Source organism: Scheffersomyces xylosifermentans (genome assembly GCF_036884685.1).
Source record: "Scheffersomyces xylosifermentans strain CBS 12540 chromosome Unknown RJT20scaffold_1, whole genome shotgun sequence".
Classification (NCBI taxonomy): Eukaryota; Fungi; Ascomycota; class Pichiomycetes; order Serinales; family Debaryomycetaceae; genus Scheffersomyces; species Scheffersomyces xylosifermentans.
In genome coordinates this window covers 3,455,498-3,474,631 of record NW_027042939.1, presented here as the reverse complement: position 1 = coordinate 3,474,631, position 19,134 = coordinate 3,455,498, and the positions used below count along the sequence as shown (strand labels likewise).

The following is a 19,134-nucleotide window of genomic DNA, read 5'->3' as shown; positions in this document are numbered from 1 at the left end:
CTCTCTTCTTCCTCTTCTTTCTTTCTTTCTTTCTCTTTTCTCTCTTCTTTCTTTTTCTTCCTCACTCAATCGTTCATCTGCTAACCCCATTTGCTCAATTGCTCAATTGCTTCCCCGTAATACACCCTAATCTCACATCACTCACACACCTCCACAATGGCTCGTCAATTCTTCGTCGGTGGTAACTTCAAGATGAACGGTACCAAGGACTCCGTCACTTCCATCATCAGCAACTTGAACAAGGCCGATCTCCCAGACTCCGTCGAGGTCGTCATCGCTCCTCCTGCCCCTTACCTCGCCTTGGCCGTCGCCGAGAACAAGCAGAAGACCGTCCTGGTCTCTGCCCAAAACGTCTTCGACAAGGCTTCAGGGGCTTACACCGGTGAGATCTCTCCAGCTCAAGTCTTGGACTTGGGTGCCACTTGGACCTTGACCGGTCACTCTGAGAGAAGAACCATCATCAAGGAATCTGATGAGTTCATCGCCAACAAGACCAAGTTCGCTTTGGAGTCCGGCTTGTCGGTCATCTTGTGCATTGGTGAAACCTTGGAAGAACGTAAGTCCGGTGTCACCTTGGATGTCTGTGCTAGACAATTGGACGCTGTCTCCAAGATCGTCTCCGACTGGTCCAAGATCGTTGTTGCTTACGAACCAGTCTGGGCCATCGGTACCGGTTTGGCTGCTACTCCACAAGATGCTCAAGACACCCACAAGGGTATCAGAGAACACTTGGCCAAGACTATTGGTGCTGAACAAGCTGCTGCCGTCAGAATCTTGTACGGTGGTTCCGTCAACGGTAAGAACGCTCCAGAATTCAAGGACAAGGTCGATGTCGACGGTTTCTTGGTCGGTGGTGCTTCTTTGAAGCCAGAATTCGTTGACATCATCAAGTCTAGATTGTAAGTAACTATTAGAGAATGGACAAGGTCAACTAAATCTTGGTTCCGGTCAATGAAAACGTGTTTCCCGTCTACAGTAAGTTATACGATAAGTTCTACTAAAGTATTGAATTGAAAACATGATATTTGACTAACAAGAACAATGACATCTGTGTGTCTTGTTTCTAACGATGTAACAATGTAACGATGTAGAAAAGTTCTAGGGGTTCCTGATCTCCAGCTATTATGATCATACTGGTTGGCGAGTAACTCGAAGTTGGACTTTTCCAGTTTCTCTTAATCCTAGCGGAATTTGTAAATTGTGTCTTCTCTGAAATGCTCAATTGACTATAAATAATGGATACGAATCAGTCCAGAGTCAGTGGGTCTGTTCGTTGTCTTACTGCTTACTTCGGTGTAAATCAATGGCTAGAAAGACTAGAAATGCAATTTCTATGCCCAGTTGACGTAATTCACACCCATCACCCGGACAGCTAAGAAATGGAGCGAAACATGTTCTCTCGAATGATCCCACGCATAGTATCTTTATCCCATGCCTTCAATTTCAGTATAATCTCGAAAATTCCTCGGAGATGGTCAAAGTACTCTTCCTTATTGCCCTTCGTAACGTACTGGTCCACAGAAACATCGGTTTCTATGAGGATCTGGTCCTCTTCCAAGCTGTGTACAATGCTGTCTAGTACTTCTCGTTTGTTTTCTGTACCATTGATCCAGTTGGAAAATGAGAAGTAAAGCTTGGGGCCCTCTGCCTTGTGTTCTCTGATCCACCTGTTGGCCTGATCAACAGAACCACTGTACGAATGTAAGATAATGGCAGACAACTGTGGATATTTATGAACAATTTCGTAAAGAAGACCGTGTGCTTTGACGCAATGAACCGAAACCTGTTTTTGTAATCGATTAGCAAGATCGAGTTGCTTCTCGAAAATTACAGCTTGATGTGCCATGGTAACTTTGCAATTCGACAACTTTGTATCTCCATCATTAGCTACCAACTTATTTCCGAAGTATCCATTTGTGGGGATTCGGAAGAGTTTATCGAGTCCAATTTCACCAATTCCATACTGAAACCGGGAGTGTTTTGTAATCAACTCCATGATTCTTGCTAAATGATCATCAATATATATCGGCAAAGGCAATACGTCTAGCAACTCTTTGGGAGGAGCAGGAGTCAAAACTCCACCGTAATGCTTTCGTTTTATCTCTTCTTCCGAACGAGAATGGCAGTCGTACTTCACCGTGGAGAAGATATGACTGTACCAAGGATGAACGCCATAGTATGGCACAACTGAGGGCTCCTCCAACAGATCCAAGAGCCGGTCAAGCAATTCAAGATCGAGGTGGTATGTTGTCATGATATGAAAGAAGTTGTCCTGGCCCAAGGCGAGTCCATTGTTGATCATATGGGCCAACAGGGCAATGGTAGCAGGAGAGCATTCCACTCCCAAATGGCAATGGCTATCTGCTAGAGAGCTTATACTGGTAATGTCCATAATCATTGGAACGGGGTTTTTTAGTGAACAAAAGAGTGTTGTTTTCTCTGAGTTCTGATACTGTCGTTTTGTATATTCTTATTTGCTTGCCTCTGTTTATAATTCACATCAACTACATTAATATTATTGTTGTGATGAAATAGTTGCAACTGTCATCACATACAACGGGCTTATGCAGTAGATCTGCATGAGTCACGTGCCAGAGATGCCTAATCAGAGGGTCCAACGGAGAGAAGTATGAGAAGGGCAAGGTTTAGTGTAAGTTTTAGGTGAGAGATGAGGCGGGGTGGTGAGTTGGAGAGGGTGATTGTTGTGACTTGTGAGTGGGACTGCGGTGGAATATTGGAGGATGTGAATGCAGTTGGAAGGTGTGAGTGCAGCGATAGGATGAGAAAAGAGAATTCATGGTTGTATGGGAATTGAGGAAGTTTTGTTATGTTCTTCTATCGAAGAAAGACTGAGTATGGAGTTCTGCATCACAATGAAAAATTAATGCTCTACCATGAAACAATGAGTGTAGAGAATAGGAAGGGTCCTTTTTTTTGTTGTTTGACAAATTTTCGATGTCCATAATACACATCGAAGTACTTAGGCGAGGTACATCGGTTCGGCATCTCCCAAATAATACCCCATGATAATAATCCCTCTTGCTTGCTTCTACACCTTAAGTTACAGTCCCATGTACTCTTCTGTTAACAGAAGAGAAGTAACCGGTTTGGGATAGATTCTCTGTGCAGGTGTGCTGCAATGGAAGATTTGCTTGTGTTTATGGTTGTGAATATTGTGATGTTGCAGCAGTTGTTTGTTTTGTTTGTTGTTTTATGTTGATGATGAAGAAGTTGGTCACGGTGATTACCGTCAGATAAAGAAGCGTGTTTCATCGTGGCTATAAGACGCAATCTTGGCTTGGTTACGCGTTGATAGCGCAATCTGGGATGGTAATCTGGGATGGTAAGCGTGTTTTACATGGGTCCCGACGTGGCGTGTACCGGGTGCTACAATTCGTGTTGGGGTGAAAAATTAGGTTATTCTAGAGAAATCGGAGGTCTCGGAGGGAAAACAAACAGAAAGTATATTGATGTAACATGATGCTAGAGTACAGTTTGTAGCACTAGGGAAGAAGGGCATTCACAACACTACCATATGTAAATATTGATTTGTAGACCATATAAATCACGTGAATTTATGAATTATTATATGTCGGAAATACTGATCCAATTACAGCAATTATCTTGGGATGGGTTTCAGTGAACGGTCACGGAATCAAAGTTTATTTGGTTGAGGCCATACGAAGCCATCACCCGTAGGAAAATGTTGGCACTTCTATCAATTGATAATTTTCTGCTTGGAGCTTTCTTCTTTTGCGTAACCAGCCCATCTGCCCCTATAATAGAAGACTATTTCTAACTGAGACCTCTCATCTGTACCATCATAGGTTGTTCATATAGCGTGAGCCCTCTACAAGAAGGCTTAATCACGGCCAATGTCGCTAGAATTCGATTATCCTTCAGTCACCATAAGAAATGGGCCAACTGGGTAATCGAAAGGTGATTGCACAGTTCCTACGGGTAAAGGTTTAGCAGCAATTGGGATGTCATTTTGTGGTCGGAAAGGGATCTTTTTTTGACGGATGCATCCCGGAAAGGGACCGGGGTCTTTGATGTGCTACATTCCAAACCAACAGTATTGATGGGGCTATTAAATTTACAAACCTTTCGCTGTTTTCAAGATTATTCAATTACAGCAACAGTTACAATAACGATAACAATATGGATATTGTAGTGTGAACACTGGTCTGTGTCACTGGTCTGTGTAATATTATTATTCTCAAATAGTACTGATAAATCGTTGTAACCAATATGAATACAAAAAAAAAAAAAAATAATTAATACCAAGACCCTCAACTTGTCGACTCCGACAGTCCCCCGACAGTCCCCGATTTCCCCGATTTGCTCGGCCCCCGTAGTAAAAAAACGTCTTTCGCACCGGAACTTTTCTCTGCCAAATGTGCATGCCGTAGACAGTTCCGTTTATACGTACACCACGACGTACTTTCTCACAGCACCAGTTTACCACCGTATATCTATCATCCTTCACTACAGTATCTGTAGAACAGAGCCGCTATCATCACAGTTCAACTCCTATAATAGTCAGCATAATTATAAGATATAAAAAAGACTTCAGTAACTTGGCAAACACACCAAATAACTATCCCACTAGACTATGTAACCTTTAGATCTATACTCTTTGAACTGAACGGACTGATTTCTATCCATACATCACTCAATCTATACTGTTTTTCACTCTTTTACCCATGTCTCACTCTTTTACGCACGTCTCGCTGTCTCACCCACTCACTCTCTTACCCTTTTTTCGCTGTCTCACCCACTCTCTCTTTCGTACTCACTCTTTCCCACTCTCTTGCTCCCCACCACTCTATTGCCTCCCTGCAGCCCTCGCTCCTCCCACCTCCACTCCGTGTTACCTCACGTGACCCATCACCTCCCAGCCCTCAAACAAATAAACAACACGCTTATCGTTAAGCGACTGTATGGAGTTTATGTTATACCCCACTGTGGTACTATACCAGTAACGGCGGTAAAGCTTTTGAGGTTGTAGAAGTGATTGTGGAACTACACGGCTATATCCACAAATCAGTAGTGCGAGTTTGTACCCTTGATTCGTCTGATACTTTGCTAGTGTGTTCGTTAGTTTTCTAGGTTCGGCTCGTGTATTCGTTTTTAGAACCAGTCTTTTTGACAATTGAGTACTGAGAAAACTGTGGATTGTTGGCATTGCCATTGAAGAACTATCACCATTGCAACTATCGTTTCGATATTGACAGAATTGGCTATTGTTTCAGCCGCAAAATTCAAGCTACCAGAAGGAACTATATCCGGAAAGCTATTCATAACTAGTGACTTGCTTCACTGCGATACAACTATTTAACCAAAAGACATTGTTCATTGGACAAGAGACTCTTACAACTTTTTAAAGCATCATAATCAAAAGCTTTATTCACAAGATTATCTACAGAAACTCCATTATACCATTCATGTCAACTCCTGTAACTCTTCCTTCATCAGTCCCGTTTCCGGTGACAATCACAGCAATCGAATGCTCCGAGGGCCAAGCAGTACCCAAACATGAACCAATCTTCAGATATAAGTACTGGGAGTACCAGGATGACCCTAATTCAAAGGATGAGGTTCCACCGAAAATCCGTGTAGAGCGTATTGGTACATTCGAGCTGCCCATCGAAGGCGAGATCCAACATATCAACATTTCCGTTCATGAAGAGATTGCCCACTCAGGCGTGGAATTATGCTCCATCAAAGAAGCATGTACACATACTGTTCAGTACGGAGGGCTCTGTGCTCTCTGTGGTAAGGCAGTCGAGGATGAAAAGGATTACTCGGGATACAGTTTTGAAGACAGAGCCACCATATCAATGTCCCATGATAATACAGGACTTAAGATCTCCTTGGACGAGGCTGCCAAGATAGAACAAAGTACAACTGATAGACTTGCTCTGGAGAAGAAGCTCATATTAGTCGTGGATCTAGACCAGACCGTTATCCATGCCACCGTTGACCCTACAGTTGGGGAGTGGCAGCTGGACCCCTCAAACCCAAATTATCCTGCGATCAGAGATGTAAAAACTTTCTGCTTGGAAGAAGAAGCAATCACACCTCCAGGATGGACAGGTCCAAGACTAGCTCCAACAAAGTGCTGGTACTACGTGAAAGTGAGACCCGGCCTTTCAGACTTCCTAGAACAAATTTCAAAGTTATATGAGATGCATATCTACACTATGGCTACGAGAAACTACGCTTTGGCTATCGCAAAAATCATAGATCCAACAGCCAAGTATTTTGGAGATAGAATTTTGAGTAGAGATGAAAGTGGATCTTTGACCCACAAGAATCTTAAGAGACTTTTCCCAGTTGACCAATCCATGGTAGCGATCATCGACGACAGAGGCGATATCTGGCAGTGGGAAAGCAATTTAATCAAGGTTGTGCCGTACGACTTCTTCGTCGGAATTGGTGATATCAACTCGAGTTTTTTGCCAAAGAAAAATGGTCAATTGACTGGACCTACGAAAAAGAGAAAATCAATAGCGAGATTAGAAGCCCAGCAGACTGCAGAGTTGGAAGGAGGATCTGAGGCTACATTTGAAGAAGAAGAGGAGAAAGTGCTTAGCGAGTTGGAAGCAGAGCCAGCATCACCTGTGGACCGTATACTCGAATTGGGAGGAGGAGAAGGGAACACAAATCTCTTGATAGAACAATCTATAACACGTAATCAATCAATCGAGCAACAGCAAATCGACCGCCCGTTAGCTAAATTGCAGCACAATCTCGAAAAAATGCATCACCACGGAACAGATCTGGATGGTCAGTCAAGATCGAACTCGCCGGATGGATCTTCTGGAGAGGAAGAGGAGGAAGAAGATGAAGATGAAGACGATAATTTGCTTTATGACGATGATAATGAATTGATAGCATTGAATAAGGTTCTTGTCAACATCCACGACCACTACTACAAAATACTTAAAGAAAATCAGGCTAAGAATTCGGCTATGAAGCCAGATTTGACTAGAATCATACCGCACTTGAAAAGTACCGCACTTCAAGGGATTACCATATTATTTTCAGGCATTATTCCACTTGGCATCAATTTTGAAAACGCGGACATTGTAATTTGGTGCAAACAATTCGGTGTGAAGGTAGTGAATGAAGTATATCCAAATGTCACACATGTAGTATGCCGTGATCCAGCCAATGGACAAGGTCCAACTTTCAAAGCTCGTGTGGCCCGTAAGATCTTGCCTGATGCTAAGATCGTCAACCCGGACTGGCTATTTGCGTGCCTCAGCGGATGGAAGAAGGTGGACGAAAAAGAGTATTTGATACCTTTATCAGATGAGAAACAATGGGTTGTTGGCGAAAAGGACGTAGAGAAATACTGCAAGGCACTTGAACGTCAAAAAGAAAAGGAAGCCAATAGAGCTCTCTCTCGACCAAGATTTGGCTCTATTGACTCGATCGAAGAGTACGATCTTGATGAAGCTAACCAAGAGGTTGATGACTTCCTTGCAGGCATTAGTGACGATGATGACGACGAGGATGACGAACTTGAGTCTACAGCAGTTGACAATTTTAGAAATGGACACAATTACGATGACGACGATGATGAAGAGGATGCCGACCTGGCCGTGAACAACACTAACTCTTTCATTAAAGATCTCTACCAAAATCCAAAAAAGAGAAAACTTGAAGATGACCTTGAAGACGACGAAGATTCCGAAGACATTGAGGAAAAAGAAGAGACGATAGAAGAACAAGCACAAGATCAAAACGGGAATGGATCTGCCTATTTAAATAAAAAGCAAAAAGGTGCTAAAGTGGAAGATATTGATGAGCTAGAGAAAGAATTACTTGATGGATTCGATGACTTGGAAGAGGATTAGTGTTGCTTGCTTGATCTATGTGTAAAGTGTAACCCTTACGTAGTTTTAATAACTTAATAGCTGTACAGTATGTAACAATAATATCAATGTACTTTCTCCGTTTGCAGTAGTCATAGGTACGCATCTTTTTCACAGTAATTCTACCTAATAGTGACAGGTGGGGATCCTGATCGTTGAGAACAAGTCAAGTTTGCAAAAGCAACTTTTGCAATTTCGATCAGGGGCATCAACAAATTTCATATGAGAATTGCTTGTTAGCACTTCGGCTAGAGACCGAGCGGTTTAGAATATCAATACTCACAACAGCGAATGAGCCAGTGAAAGAGCCATTGTCACACTCAATTCTTTTAGACCCCACTCCTGGAGACACCCGAGTTTGCATCCTCTGCTTTATCTTCGATACGGCCGATAAGATGGTACCTGCATTTCATACAGTATCTCCGTCAAATGAGACTTTGTCTCCAGAGGTTATATGGGCTATGTTATGTATACATGTAGAGGGGCAACAATCAGGGTTACTACTGCTGGTCCAGATATATGCTTTTGTCTATCAATTAACTACACGAGAAGTTTAAAGTGAATAAAAGGAACATTTACCCAGTACTGTAGAAAGTCTTGGTATCACCTATTATTAAAGAGAAGTAAGGATTGCCGCGAGCGATTTCAGCCGGACCACGAGAGAGTACTCTAAAGCTTCCGGCCGTATTTTCAGTTTTGTCATGGCAAACATAACCCCGAATAAAGTTCAATAACTTTACTAACCAATTCCATCATTGCTAGATCTTTCCGAATGGATTTGTTGTAGAGCTCGGGGAGACCACCATAACAATGCCAGGTTAGCAGCCTCGTTCCAAGTCGTTAATGTCTGAAATATACTCTTTCGGTCAAAAGTAATCCCACGCCGTTTCCCCCTGTCGAATTATTTTCATTGAACCGACTTCATTTCCCCTTCTTTATTTTGAAGATCTTCAAGCTGCAAAAGCCCAAACCATCCAAATGGCTATATGGTCGTGCATATGCCCAACTTCTATCAATAGCAAGTAAAGAATGCATCGTAATTGCTCTCCACCATCTTTCGGGAAAGTCCAACAAAAGTGTAATAAATGACTGTAAACACACAAGTTCCTCCGAATAGACGGTAGCTGATTGCATTATACCATCACAAGGTTGACAATATCACACATTACTGGCCAGGTCGTTAATATACTCCCACGCTCTCTCATCATACAAAACCTCATACAAAAAGCTGCATATATTTTTTTCCCCAGCGCTCACCTCTTAACTACTAGCCAGCACTGTTCACCGGATCACGATTGTTAGACCGTGCGTATTACTTGATCCGTATAATTGCACCAGCCATTTCACATGTAAACGCAGATTCACATTACTAATTCCAGGGCGACTTGGGTATAACTGCGCAGAAACAAGTAGACGAGTGAATTGTGTTGGTGGAGTTATGATCCGTGGCTGATCTGGCACAATTACGTCTGCTAATGTGCATGCAACCATTTTTATCTATATATAGAGAGGAGATCCCAAGAAATGGGGTTGAGCCCAGGGATAGTACAAAGTATACATAGCATATAGCATACAGCATATAGCATCTTAGGTCGGTTTATTGTGTACACATAGATAGTTGTTCTAGTGAATCTATAGCTCAACACAATCACCTACATCATCACAAACTCCACCTTACTTAGCACACACTAGCCATTTCCACGTCTTTGTGCTCCAGTTACTTCCCCTTTTGGTACATTGCTGATAACTCACACCATCGCATCACACCGAAATATTAGCTGCGATAGCCGAGTTTCCTATTTGGGTCACTTACTGCAAAAAACGTCATACAGAAGAGCATAACTTCGAATTGAGTTTATTATATTGTTTAAGTGACATTAGCAATCTGTTTTCCATATAATAACAGGAAAACGAACCCAACTAGCATAAAAACTAGAGAATAGTCAAAATTTTAATAATTGACGTCTAATAGAGTGATATAGCTCCACACAATTACAAAAAGTCTCCTAAAAAAACTCCCAATATGTTTAGGATTTTCAGAGTCTTCCTTATTTTCTTCACGCTTGCGTGTATGGTCTTATCCATATTTGCCTTGACAGGCTCCTACAACAATACCTCCTACTTGACCGACACTTATTTAATCAATGTGCACATGTACAATTTGAACCTCTCAGCCTTGATTGATACTGCGATCTTGGCAGAGGTCAAGCCCCTGACAGACAAGCTCAGCAAGCCAGCTTACGCAAAGAGGGCTACGCCAACAAAGCGTGATTTCCCAGATGCCGTCACACTGGCCTGGGGTGCAGTCACTTCTAAAGCTGACCAAGTCTGGAACGCTGCTACTTCGGATGCTGCTGATGTATTTGACAGTTCAGTACAAAACGCTGTTGGCGAGGTTGTCAGGGACTTCAACTACCAAGAGTTAGGTTTTGCCGATGTCTACTCGTTCGGCTTTTGGGGTTACTGTAAAGGTTATATTAACAGAGCTAGTTTGACTGACACTGGTTCAATGTTGAAGTTCAACAATAAAAATGTTAACTATACCTGGTGTTCCCCTGCTCAGGCTGCTTACAGATTTGACCCACTTGCAATCTTTAAGACTGAGTTGAATGGTACTATCAATAATAAAATTGATGGATATATGCCATTTGTTTACCCTATGATTACCCAAGCTGCCAGAAGTGATTTGTCTGTGTTGCTTGAGAATATTACTTATGAAAGCTTGAACTTACCAGGTAGCTTAAAGAAGAATCTTGACAAGTTAGGTGATATTTCCACAGCCTGTTTTGCTTTGACAGTTGCTTTGATTTGCTTGTGTTTCATTAGCATCATTATTCAAGTATTAGGTTTCTTCCTTTCTCCAGACAGCTGCTGTCTCTCTTTCTTGAACTTTTTATTTGAATTGGTCATCGCCTTGTTGGCAGTTGTGACTGCCGGTCTTATTACCGGTACCTACTTGTACATCAGAAAACAAGTCAATAACAACACATCAACCTTCGGTCTTAGAAGTTTCTTGTCTATCAATTTCTATGCCTTCATTTGGTCTGCTGCCGTTGCTGCTATCGTCGTGGTTTTCTTCAACTTGTTAGGACATTGTTGTGGTCTTTTCGGAACTGGTCGTAAGAGATATAGATCAGTTGGTGGAGCCAGCGAGGAGCATGAGGAGCACGAGGTTGCATACTCTCACAAGGAATACGAGTCCAGCGACGAAGAGTAGGGAATACGGTCTTCGGTTTAATTATATTTTGCATCCTTTCATTTCTATATATAGCACACTAACTAATAACTGGTGGGAAGCTACTTTCTTTTTCACTTCTCTCCAAACCTTTATAATTCATTCATTGTTAACTTCTCAATAAAGATCATTATTAGAGACTGTAAAGCTGTGTTTAAATAGAGAAGAGTAGTACTACTGGGCATTTTTTTATGTGCAACATATGCTGTCCCTTTTTTAAAAGACCTATCAATCAAAGAACATTTCCCAAACTAAAATTACTTGGTAACGTGAAGAATGTATTACATGTGCTAGTAAAATAGTAGTTTGCACTGGTGCCAAGTGTTGCAACCATCTGATATGTGCACGCCTTCGAAAAACGGCAGGGCAAAAACGGCCACAGACATCTTCAGTCTCCATACTTTAGAACATTATCTACAAGCTACTTAAAGAACCATTTCCACAATGAAATATCGACATCTCAAGATCTGACTTGCATTAACTCACTAAAGACACTTCATCGTTGTCTTAGTAATTGTCTTAATCCTATTTTTATTGTACTTTTTGTGTTCGTGACCAGAGTTACATCTGTGAACGTCGCTTAAGCAAATTTTAACGTACTAGACCCTTGTCGCGCGGAGTTTCGTGCCGAGGAATTTCCATTTACGAGTTGAGCAGCTACATATAAACGTCTCACACTAAAATTAGATAGCCGATGCGTCCTAATTGGGATCAAGTATTGCAAAATAAAACCATACGATAAATAGCCACGGTCGGCTTTTGAACTATATTAAATTGTCATCTCGTAGCCAGCTCCATAGAAATTCAGGATTGTAATGAAGACATATATACTGACAACTAACCAAATATCCTCTTTAGCACTTATCCTACCAACAAATAACTGATCACCACAGTCACTCACACGTACGAAACACCAACACCCATCTTCCCCAATGTTCATGATCCTTAGAGGCTTCTTAGTGTTCTTTTCACTAGCGTTTATGGTGTTGTTCATATTTGCTTTGACTGGCTCCTATAAAAGCTCCCCGTACTTGACCAATACTTATTTGATCGACGTCCACTTGTACAATTTGAACCTCACAGCTTTGATTAATACGGCTATATTTGAAAGTATAACTCCCCTGAGTCTTGGCACTGGGAGCAACATAAAAAGAGCTACCCCAACCGAAAATGATGATCCAAGTTCAAGTCTCCAAGTCTGGGGTCTTGATACAAACACTGAAACTTCTAACACGGAATCTGTACCCATTGTAGCCTCCACAACCACTTCAGAAGTTTTCGACAGCTCGATTGCAATCATTCTCAATGAAGTCATAAATGATTTTAACTACCAAGAACTTGGACTTGCCGATGTTTATTCTATAGGTTTTTGGGGATACTGTACGGGTTACATCAGCAAAGATGAACTGACTGAGAATCAGACTACTTCCGGGCCAATACCATTCAACAATAAACATGTTAACTTCACTTGGTGTTCTCACCCGAAAGCTTCAAATATATTTGATCCCCTTGCTATTTTTAAGACCGTGTTGAATGGAACAATCAACAATATTGACTTACCTTTTGCACCACCCCTGATGGTTGAAGCAATCTCAAGTAAGTTGTACGTTTTACTTGAAAATATTAATTACGACAGCGTAAATTTACCTGGTAATTTGAAGAAGAATCTCACTGAAATAGGCCGGATTTCTACCGCTTGCTTTGCTTTACTTGTTGTAGTGGTTTGTTTTTGCTTTGTTAGTATTGTCATTCAAGTCCTAGCATTCTTCATTTCACCTGATAATTGCTGTCTTTCTTTCTTGAATTTTCTATTCCAAGTTATTAACGCAGTGTTGGCCGTTGTGACAGCTTCTCTCATAACGGGCATTTACGTTTACCTCAGAAAACAAATCAATGGTTCACCCCAATTCGGCATAAAAAGTTTTTTGTCCGTTAATCTCTATGCTTTCATTTGGTCCGCCGCCGCTTCTGCCATAATAGTTGTCTTGTTGAACTTATTGGGCCAGTGGTGGGGATTCTTTGGAACCGGTCGTAGACGGTATAGGTGCATTGAAGACGATGATGAAGAGCAGGTTATTTCATACTACCAGAAACAGGAGGAAGAATCCAGTTACGAGGATTTATAGGCTACTCATCTTTTGCATCATTTTTTTCATTTTATAGATAGCATTTACATTTCAGTTCGTTTGGCACCTTTTCTGTTCTACTTTCCTCCATTTCTTAAGCATTATAATTCTATTATTGACATAAATTAATAGAGATAATACATATGGGGATATTCCATCAGTATAATAGTTAAAAATATAAAATGAAGCCAATCGATAAAGCCTCTCAACCAAAATATCATAAAGCCTACATTTTTCAAGTTTTCCTAATTTATTTGCTTTCTTTTTCATTCCTACTGCTTAATTTGCACCAGTGCTATACAAGTCATTGCCAACTTCAATGACCATACATGGTTTATCCTCTACAACATAATAACGGTTGTTGCAGCCGTTATGTGGTCGTGCACATACCATCAAAGATCATATCGAAACTGAAAATATGTCGCAATACATTCAAATATATGGAGACATTATAGCGACATCATCTACAAACATTTCAGGCACTGCAAATTGATATTTCATGGTTTGTACTATGTTTATCACTAGCATTAGTTATTGTACATTAATTCAGTATGATTTGCTCTATTTCAGGAGAAGTGGCTACTGATCCAGTGGTTTCTCCAAAAAGTGGGGCGATTTTTGAAAGAAAACACATAGAGAACTATATTTCCACCAGTGGTACTGATCCTATCAACGATGAGCCATTGAGTGTGGATGAGCTTGTTAGTATAAAGAGCTCAAGCTCGGGAATTGTGCCTCCGCAAGCTCCATCAGCAACATCTATTCCCTCTCTTCTTGCAACGTTCCAGAACGAATGGGACGCTTTGGCTCTAGAAGTGTTCACGCTAAGAAAACAACTCTATAAAGCGAGAGAGGAATTGAGTGCTGCATTATATCACCATGATGCCGCAGTAAGAGTTGCTGCAAATGCAATTAAAGAAAGAGATGAGGCTAAGGCAGCTTTACAACAATTGGCAATTTCTATCGGTAATGGAGAAGCCCTTGCTGCCGATGTGCCTGCTACAAATGGCAATGGAAAAGCAGAATCAAGTAATAGTGGTTCTACATCCACGTCAGTACACGAAATACCCGTAGAAGAGATCAATCATGCTCGTGAAGAACTCTTCCAACTACACAAATCACAAAAACCTACACTTTCTATAAAGCCAGATCAGTCCATCAGCATAGAATATGTGGATAGTCAAGGACAACCCTTCAAGAAAGCAACAGGATCCCACTTAGAGGGAAGCTCAAAGAACTTAATTGTGGGATCTTCTACAGGAGCTGTGGCCAAATTTAATTTCGAAAACTTAGAAGATTCTCAGCCGACAAAATTCACAGCATCAAAAACATCTGTGACCGCTGTTAATCAAGTACACTTAGGTGATGAATTGTTACCCATAATTGCATACAAGAGCAAACTAGTAATAGACCACAACAAAAAGACGTTCAAGAACAACCACGGAGGTGCCATCCTTCAAATCATTGTACATCCAAAATTATCGAATTTGTTTTTCACATTGGGTGAAGATAATACGTGGGCTCTACATGATACCAACAAAGAGGAGGATTCTTCTTCTTTGTTGTACCAGTCTCCTCAAAACGAGCTGACTCTCACAACTGGAGCTATACATGTAGACGGCGCCTTGTTAGCCATCGGAAACTTGAGCGGAAAAGTCCAAGTTTTCAGCACCACTACAGCCGAAGAGATTTCTGTAATTGACGTAGCATATGCGAATGTCGATAAAATTGTATTTGCCTTGAACGGATACTGGTTATTTGTGTCTTCTTCTGAAAAGAACAAGAGCAGAATAGATGTTGTTGACTTAAGGAAGAATACAAAGGTACACAGTATAGAGTTTGACAACCGATTACTCGATTTCATCGTCGATCCATCGTCGAGTCTTGTAATCACCCTCGATTCTGATAATACCCTTGCGTTACACAGATACATTAAGAAAGGCAAGCAGTGGAATAATAATCTTGTGGTGAAGTCTGCAGAGGATAGTCCTAAGTTGAAGAATATCCATCTTTTGACAGATGCTGACGACGAGAGTTTCAAGACTGCCAGTGAAATCAGATTCGTTGGTGTTGGTGAAAACTCCTCTGTATCAGAGTACAAGCTTACATACTCTTAGATCCCAAGTTACTCGGAACACACACACACACATAATATTGTATATTACCATCATTAATCTCCATAAATAATGTATAATAAGTATAAGTAGGACCACTAAATAAAAGGAAGCCACAATTTCTCAGAATCCAATTGTAGTTCCATTTTCCCTCATCATATACTCAAAGTACTGTCATAAATCTAGTCTCTTCTGAAGATTGCAACATATTTATATACTGTATTTCCATTATTTTTTACCACCAAACGACTATAAGCATACAATTTTTTAACTCTTCCTACCATTCAAATAGCTACAGCAAATAAAACGTCTTATCATAAAAGTCTCCACCCACTATCCTTCCTCCATCCCTCCCTCACCAGCCACTTTGCACCCAATGCGTTTTCATGTTTAAGCATTTGAGACGCTTCTGAAAAAAATCCGAAAAATGCGCTTTTTGAATCTCGGGGAAACTTTCTTTTATGTTGTTAGATAATAGTTCAGAGTTTATCCGAAGTATTTTTATAAGTCGTATAGACTATCTTCATTCACTAATGTTGTTTGAGAGCATAGTGTGTAATCGTATAGCAAAAATGACTTTCACGGAATTGGAAACCCAGAAATTGGACACGTTGGTGCAAGAATGGCTTGCTGTAGACATCAATACAGAGTCCAGAAATGAGATCACTAGGTTGCATGAAGCAAAAGAATACGCCAAATTGAATGAGAAGTTAGGCAAGCGCATTGCCTTTGGTACTGCTGGTTTGCGTTCATCAATGGAGTCAGGTTTTGCCCACATGAATGACGTGACCATCTTGCAAGCTTCGCAAGGTTTGGTTCAGTATTTATTGGATAACAGCACATCTAAAGAGGTTTCAATTGTAGTTGGATACGACCACAGGTTTAACTCACAGAGATTTGCCGAAATTACGGCCAGTGTAGCTATAGCCAAAAACGTTAAGGTGTACTACTTAGGTTCAATCAACAACTTATCGGAAGAATCTCTTAAATATTCGCAATCGTCATATGAACAACAACGTGATGGGGAACCTCGTGGGTATGTCCATACACCATTAGTCCCTTTTGCCATTGACCATTTCGGAGCTTCTGGTGGTGTCATGGTTACTGCTTCTCATAACCCAGCCAGGGATAACGGTTATAAGGTCTATTATGGAAACGGGTGTCAAATAATCCCACCACATGACGAGGGTATCGCAGAGTCAATTGATAAAAACTTGAAGCCATGGTTGGAAGAGAAAGTTTGGGATATAACTGGAAACTTCTTGAGGGGAATTCAAAGTAAGTTGTTGGTTCCAGTTAAAGATGAGGTGTCTGGGAAGTATATTGAGGCTATTAGTAGCAAATTGATAGCTGGCAACGACACCAACCTTGGCTTTGATTTTGTCTATACCCCAATGCATGGTGTTGGCTTAGAAATATTTGAAAAATGTGCCAACCTTTTTAAAGGAGTCAAGTATGAAGTGGTCAAGGAACAAGCAAATCCCGATCCTAAGTTCACTACTGTCAAGTTTCCAAACCCAGAAGAGAAGGGTGCATTAGACTTGGCTATCAAGACCGCAGAGAGCTTGAACTACAAATTGGTTGTCGCAAGTGATCCAGATGCTGATAGATTCAGTGTTGCTATTAAGACCAAGAAAGGACAATGGAGACAGTTGACAGGTAATGAAATTGGTTTCTTGTTTGCCATGTATGTCATTGAAGAATTGACTCCACAAGAACGCTTATCTAACACCTATTTGGTAAACTCCACAGTATCATCTCAAATTTTGAATGCAATGGCAACGAAAAAAGGATTCCATTTTATTGATACTTTAACCGGTTTTAAGTGGATTGGAAATAAAGCGATTGATCTCAAAACTGAAGGCTACAATGTTCCATTTGGGTATGAAGAAGCAATCGGTTTCATGTTCGATGTTGTCAATGACAAGGACGGTATCTCTGCTGCCGTAGTGTGGCTCCAATTATACAACCGGTGGTTCACTGGTTCTAATACATCTTTCGATCCAATTGACAAGTTAGAAGAGGGGTATGCTAAGTATGGTTGGTTTAAGGAATGTAATGGTTACTACAAATTGAAGGACTTAAATAAAACACGGGAGATCTTTGAGACAGTTCGTAAGGCATTTATCCCAAGTCAATATCCAGAGGTTATTGGCCAGTTCAAAGTTGAGTCATGGAGAGACCTTACTGTGGGATATCAATCTGATACAAAGGACAACATTCCAAACTTGCCAGTGGACCCAAAATCGCAGATGATCACAGTACTTTTGAAGCCCATTAATGGAACTGGTAATTCTCAGGTTAGGTTCACATGTCGTGGTTCAGGAACAGAGCCAAAGTTGAAGGTTTACATTGAAGGAAAATCAGAAGTCAGCGAAGCCGAGGCTATTGCAATTGCTAGAGAATGTTGGAATACTTTGAGAGATGAGTGGTTCAAGCCTCTTCAAAATGATTTGGAGGAGGTTGTATAATCTATAGTCGGTATAAAAGTTGGCAAGATACTTTCATATTATATTTATTTACAAAAGTTTACTGTAGTTTATTATCCACCTGATGCTTATTAAAGTCCTCACAAGATGAATATCTGTGTGACAACAGAAATTGAAGTCTTTGGCTTCGAGTTCTAAAGCCAATACATCCAGCTATTCAGACTTTTACTTATCTTTTACTTCCTTCTAAATGCAGAAGTATGTTTTTTTTTTTTCGATTGGGCGGCTTTTCCCATTCTTCATTGATATCTTAGGTGATAGAGATGGATGATAGCTGTATTAAGAGATTCCAGAGGAATAGCAACTGACGTTGCGAGACGGAGAAGAAGTTTGAACGGCCACGATGAGGTTGCACACGGAATTGTTGATTCCTGCAGTTAGATTGAGCTCTCTTGATTATACGATTCGTGGCGGAATTTTGGCAACTTAGAGCTATTTTATGAATAGAAAGCAGAAACAGTGGAAGCCTTCCCCCATAAGGGGTTGCAAATTTGGTCATATAGTTAGCCTTGTAAAATGCTCCCTAACTAATCGGTTCTCCACAGAACTACAGAGTTCGGCTGGACCCCCGTACTAAAGTCCTACACCCCCGTACTAAAGTCCTACAAGAGAAAGAGCTCAGCAAAAATTGGGCCAATATAGTCAGATACTTTCATTGCTAGTTGCTAGTTCAATTTACTTCTATATCCCCCCATTTCTATGGCCAAATTCCTCGAAGAATTTGTACATTGTTAAGCCCCATTGATCGGGAACAACTCCAGTGATTTTGCATTTATTTACATGGAAGTGCTTTTTTCATGTGTCCACAGACAGGAATGCTAATACAGTAGTAAAGCAGCAAACTATTGCGTCTCACTACGAGATAAGTACTGTAACAGCACACGGGGGACGGTACCAAGAGATTAATGGTAGGAGAGAAGGAAGTTTGTTGAAAATTATTAAGAAATACACCGAAAAAGAATTACATAATTCGTAATTCGTAATTATTGTGATGAAGTCACATTATCATCGGCTTCGGCTTCTTTTCAGAAGCTCGACATTAAAATGACAAGATGCAATGGGGTAATAACTGTGCGTCACACAACTTAATCTTACCACTCCAGAACATTACCAGAACTTGACTGAAAAATAGTGAAACGTCGAATATCACTACCAAGTCGAGTAAGTGGGAAGCACCATTGATTCTATTTGTTTCGTTGAAGTTACTACCATGAAATTTTGCTCTCTCAGGAGGTCTTATCGGTCTTTCTCTTCTGTCCATTGCCTAGGCAAAAAGTCTCGTGT

The 19,134-nt window shown here is 40.8% G+C and overlaps 7 protein-coding genes across 7 annotated transcripts; 6 read left to right on the top strand and 1 right to left on the bottom strand. All coding sequences in view use genetic code 12, as the record gives it.

Annotated features, from left to right (window-relative positions):
- Positions 1-156: 156 nt before the first annotated feature.
- TPI1 (triose-phosphate isomerase) lies at positions 157-903 on the top strand (the record flags this gene model as incomplete). Its single annotated transcript, XM_064918174.1, has 1 exon — positions 157-903. One exon carries the CDS (start codon positions 157-159, stop codon positions 901-903), a length of 747 nt encoding a protein of 248 aa, XP_064777806.1.
- A 127-nt stretch (positions 904-1,030) lies between these two features.
- RJT20DRAFT_125121 (putative endodeoxyribonuclease) lies at positions 1,031-2,501 on the bottom strand. The gene has a single exon (XM_064916409.1). It carries the CDS (start codon positions 2,396-2,398, stop codon positions 1,373-1,375), a length of 1,026 nt encoding a protein of 341 aa, XP_064777805.1. The 5' UTR covers positions 2,399-2,501; the 3' UTR covers positions 1,031-1,372.
- Positions 2,502-5,321: 2,820 nt separating this feature from the next.
- On the top strand, positions 5,322-8,075 carry RJT20DRAFT_22493 (protein serine/threonine phosphatase). Its single transcript, XM_064919308.1, has one exon. It carries the CDS (start codon positions 5,448-5,450, stop codon positions 7,866-7,868), a length of 2,421 nt encoding a protein of 806 aa, XP_064777804.1. The 5' UTR covers positions 5,322-5,447; the 3' UTR covers positions 7,869-8,075.
- A 1,341-nt stretch (positions 8,076-9,416) lies between these two features.
- On the top strand, positions 9,417-11,259 carry RJT20DRAFT_125116 (uncharacterized protein). Its single transcript, XM_064916407.1, has one exon. The coding sequence runs from the start codon at positions 9,910-9,912 to the stop codon at positions 11,101-11,103; it is 1,194 nt and encodes a 397-aa protein (XP_064777803.1). The 5' UTR covers positions 9,417-9,909; the 3' UTR covers positions 11,104-11,259.
- A 595-nt stretch (positions 11,260-11,854) lies between these two features.
- On the top strand, positions 11,855-13,466 carry RJT20DRAFT_125114 (SUR7/PalI family protein). The gene has a single exon (XM_064916406.1). It carries the CDS (start codon positions 12,054-12,056, stop codon positions 13,245-13,247), a length of 1,194 nt encoding a protein of 397 aa, XP_064777802.1. The 5' UTR covers positions 11,855-12,053; the 3' UTR covers positions 13,248-13,466.
- Positions 13,467-13,768: 302 nt separating this feature from the next.
- RJT20DRAFT_125113 (E3 ubiquitin-protein ligase) lies at positions 13,769-15,478 on the top strand. The gene has a single exon (XM_064916405.1). The coding sequence runs from the start codon at positions 13,799-13,801 to the stop codon at positions 15,362-15,364; it is 1,566 nt and encodes a 521-aa protein (XP_064777801.1). The 5' UTR covers positions 13,769-13,798; the 3' UTR covers positions 15,365-15,478.
- Positions 15,479-15,812: 334 nt separating this feature from the next.
- On the top strand, positions 15,813-18,173 carry RJT20DRAFT_125112 (phosphoribomutase). The gene has a single exon (XM_064916404.1). It carries the CDS (start codon positions 15,823-15,825, stop codon positions 17,830-17,832), a length of 2,010 nt encoding a protein of 669 aa, XP_064777800.1. The 5' UTR covers positions 15,813-15,822; the 3' UTR covers positions 17,833-18,173.
- Positions 18,174-19,134: the final 961 nt, after the last annotated feature.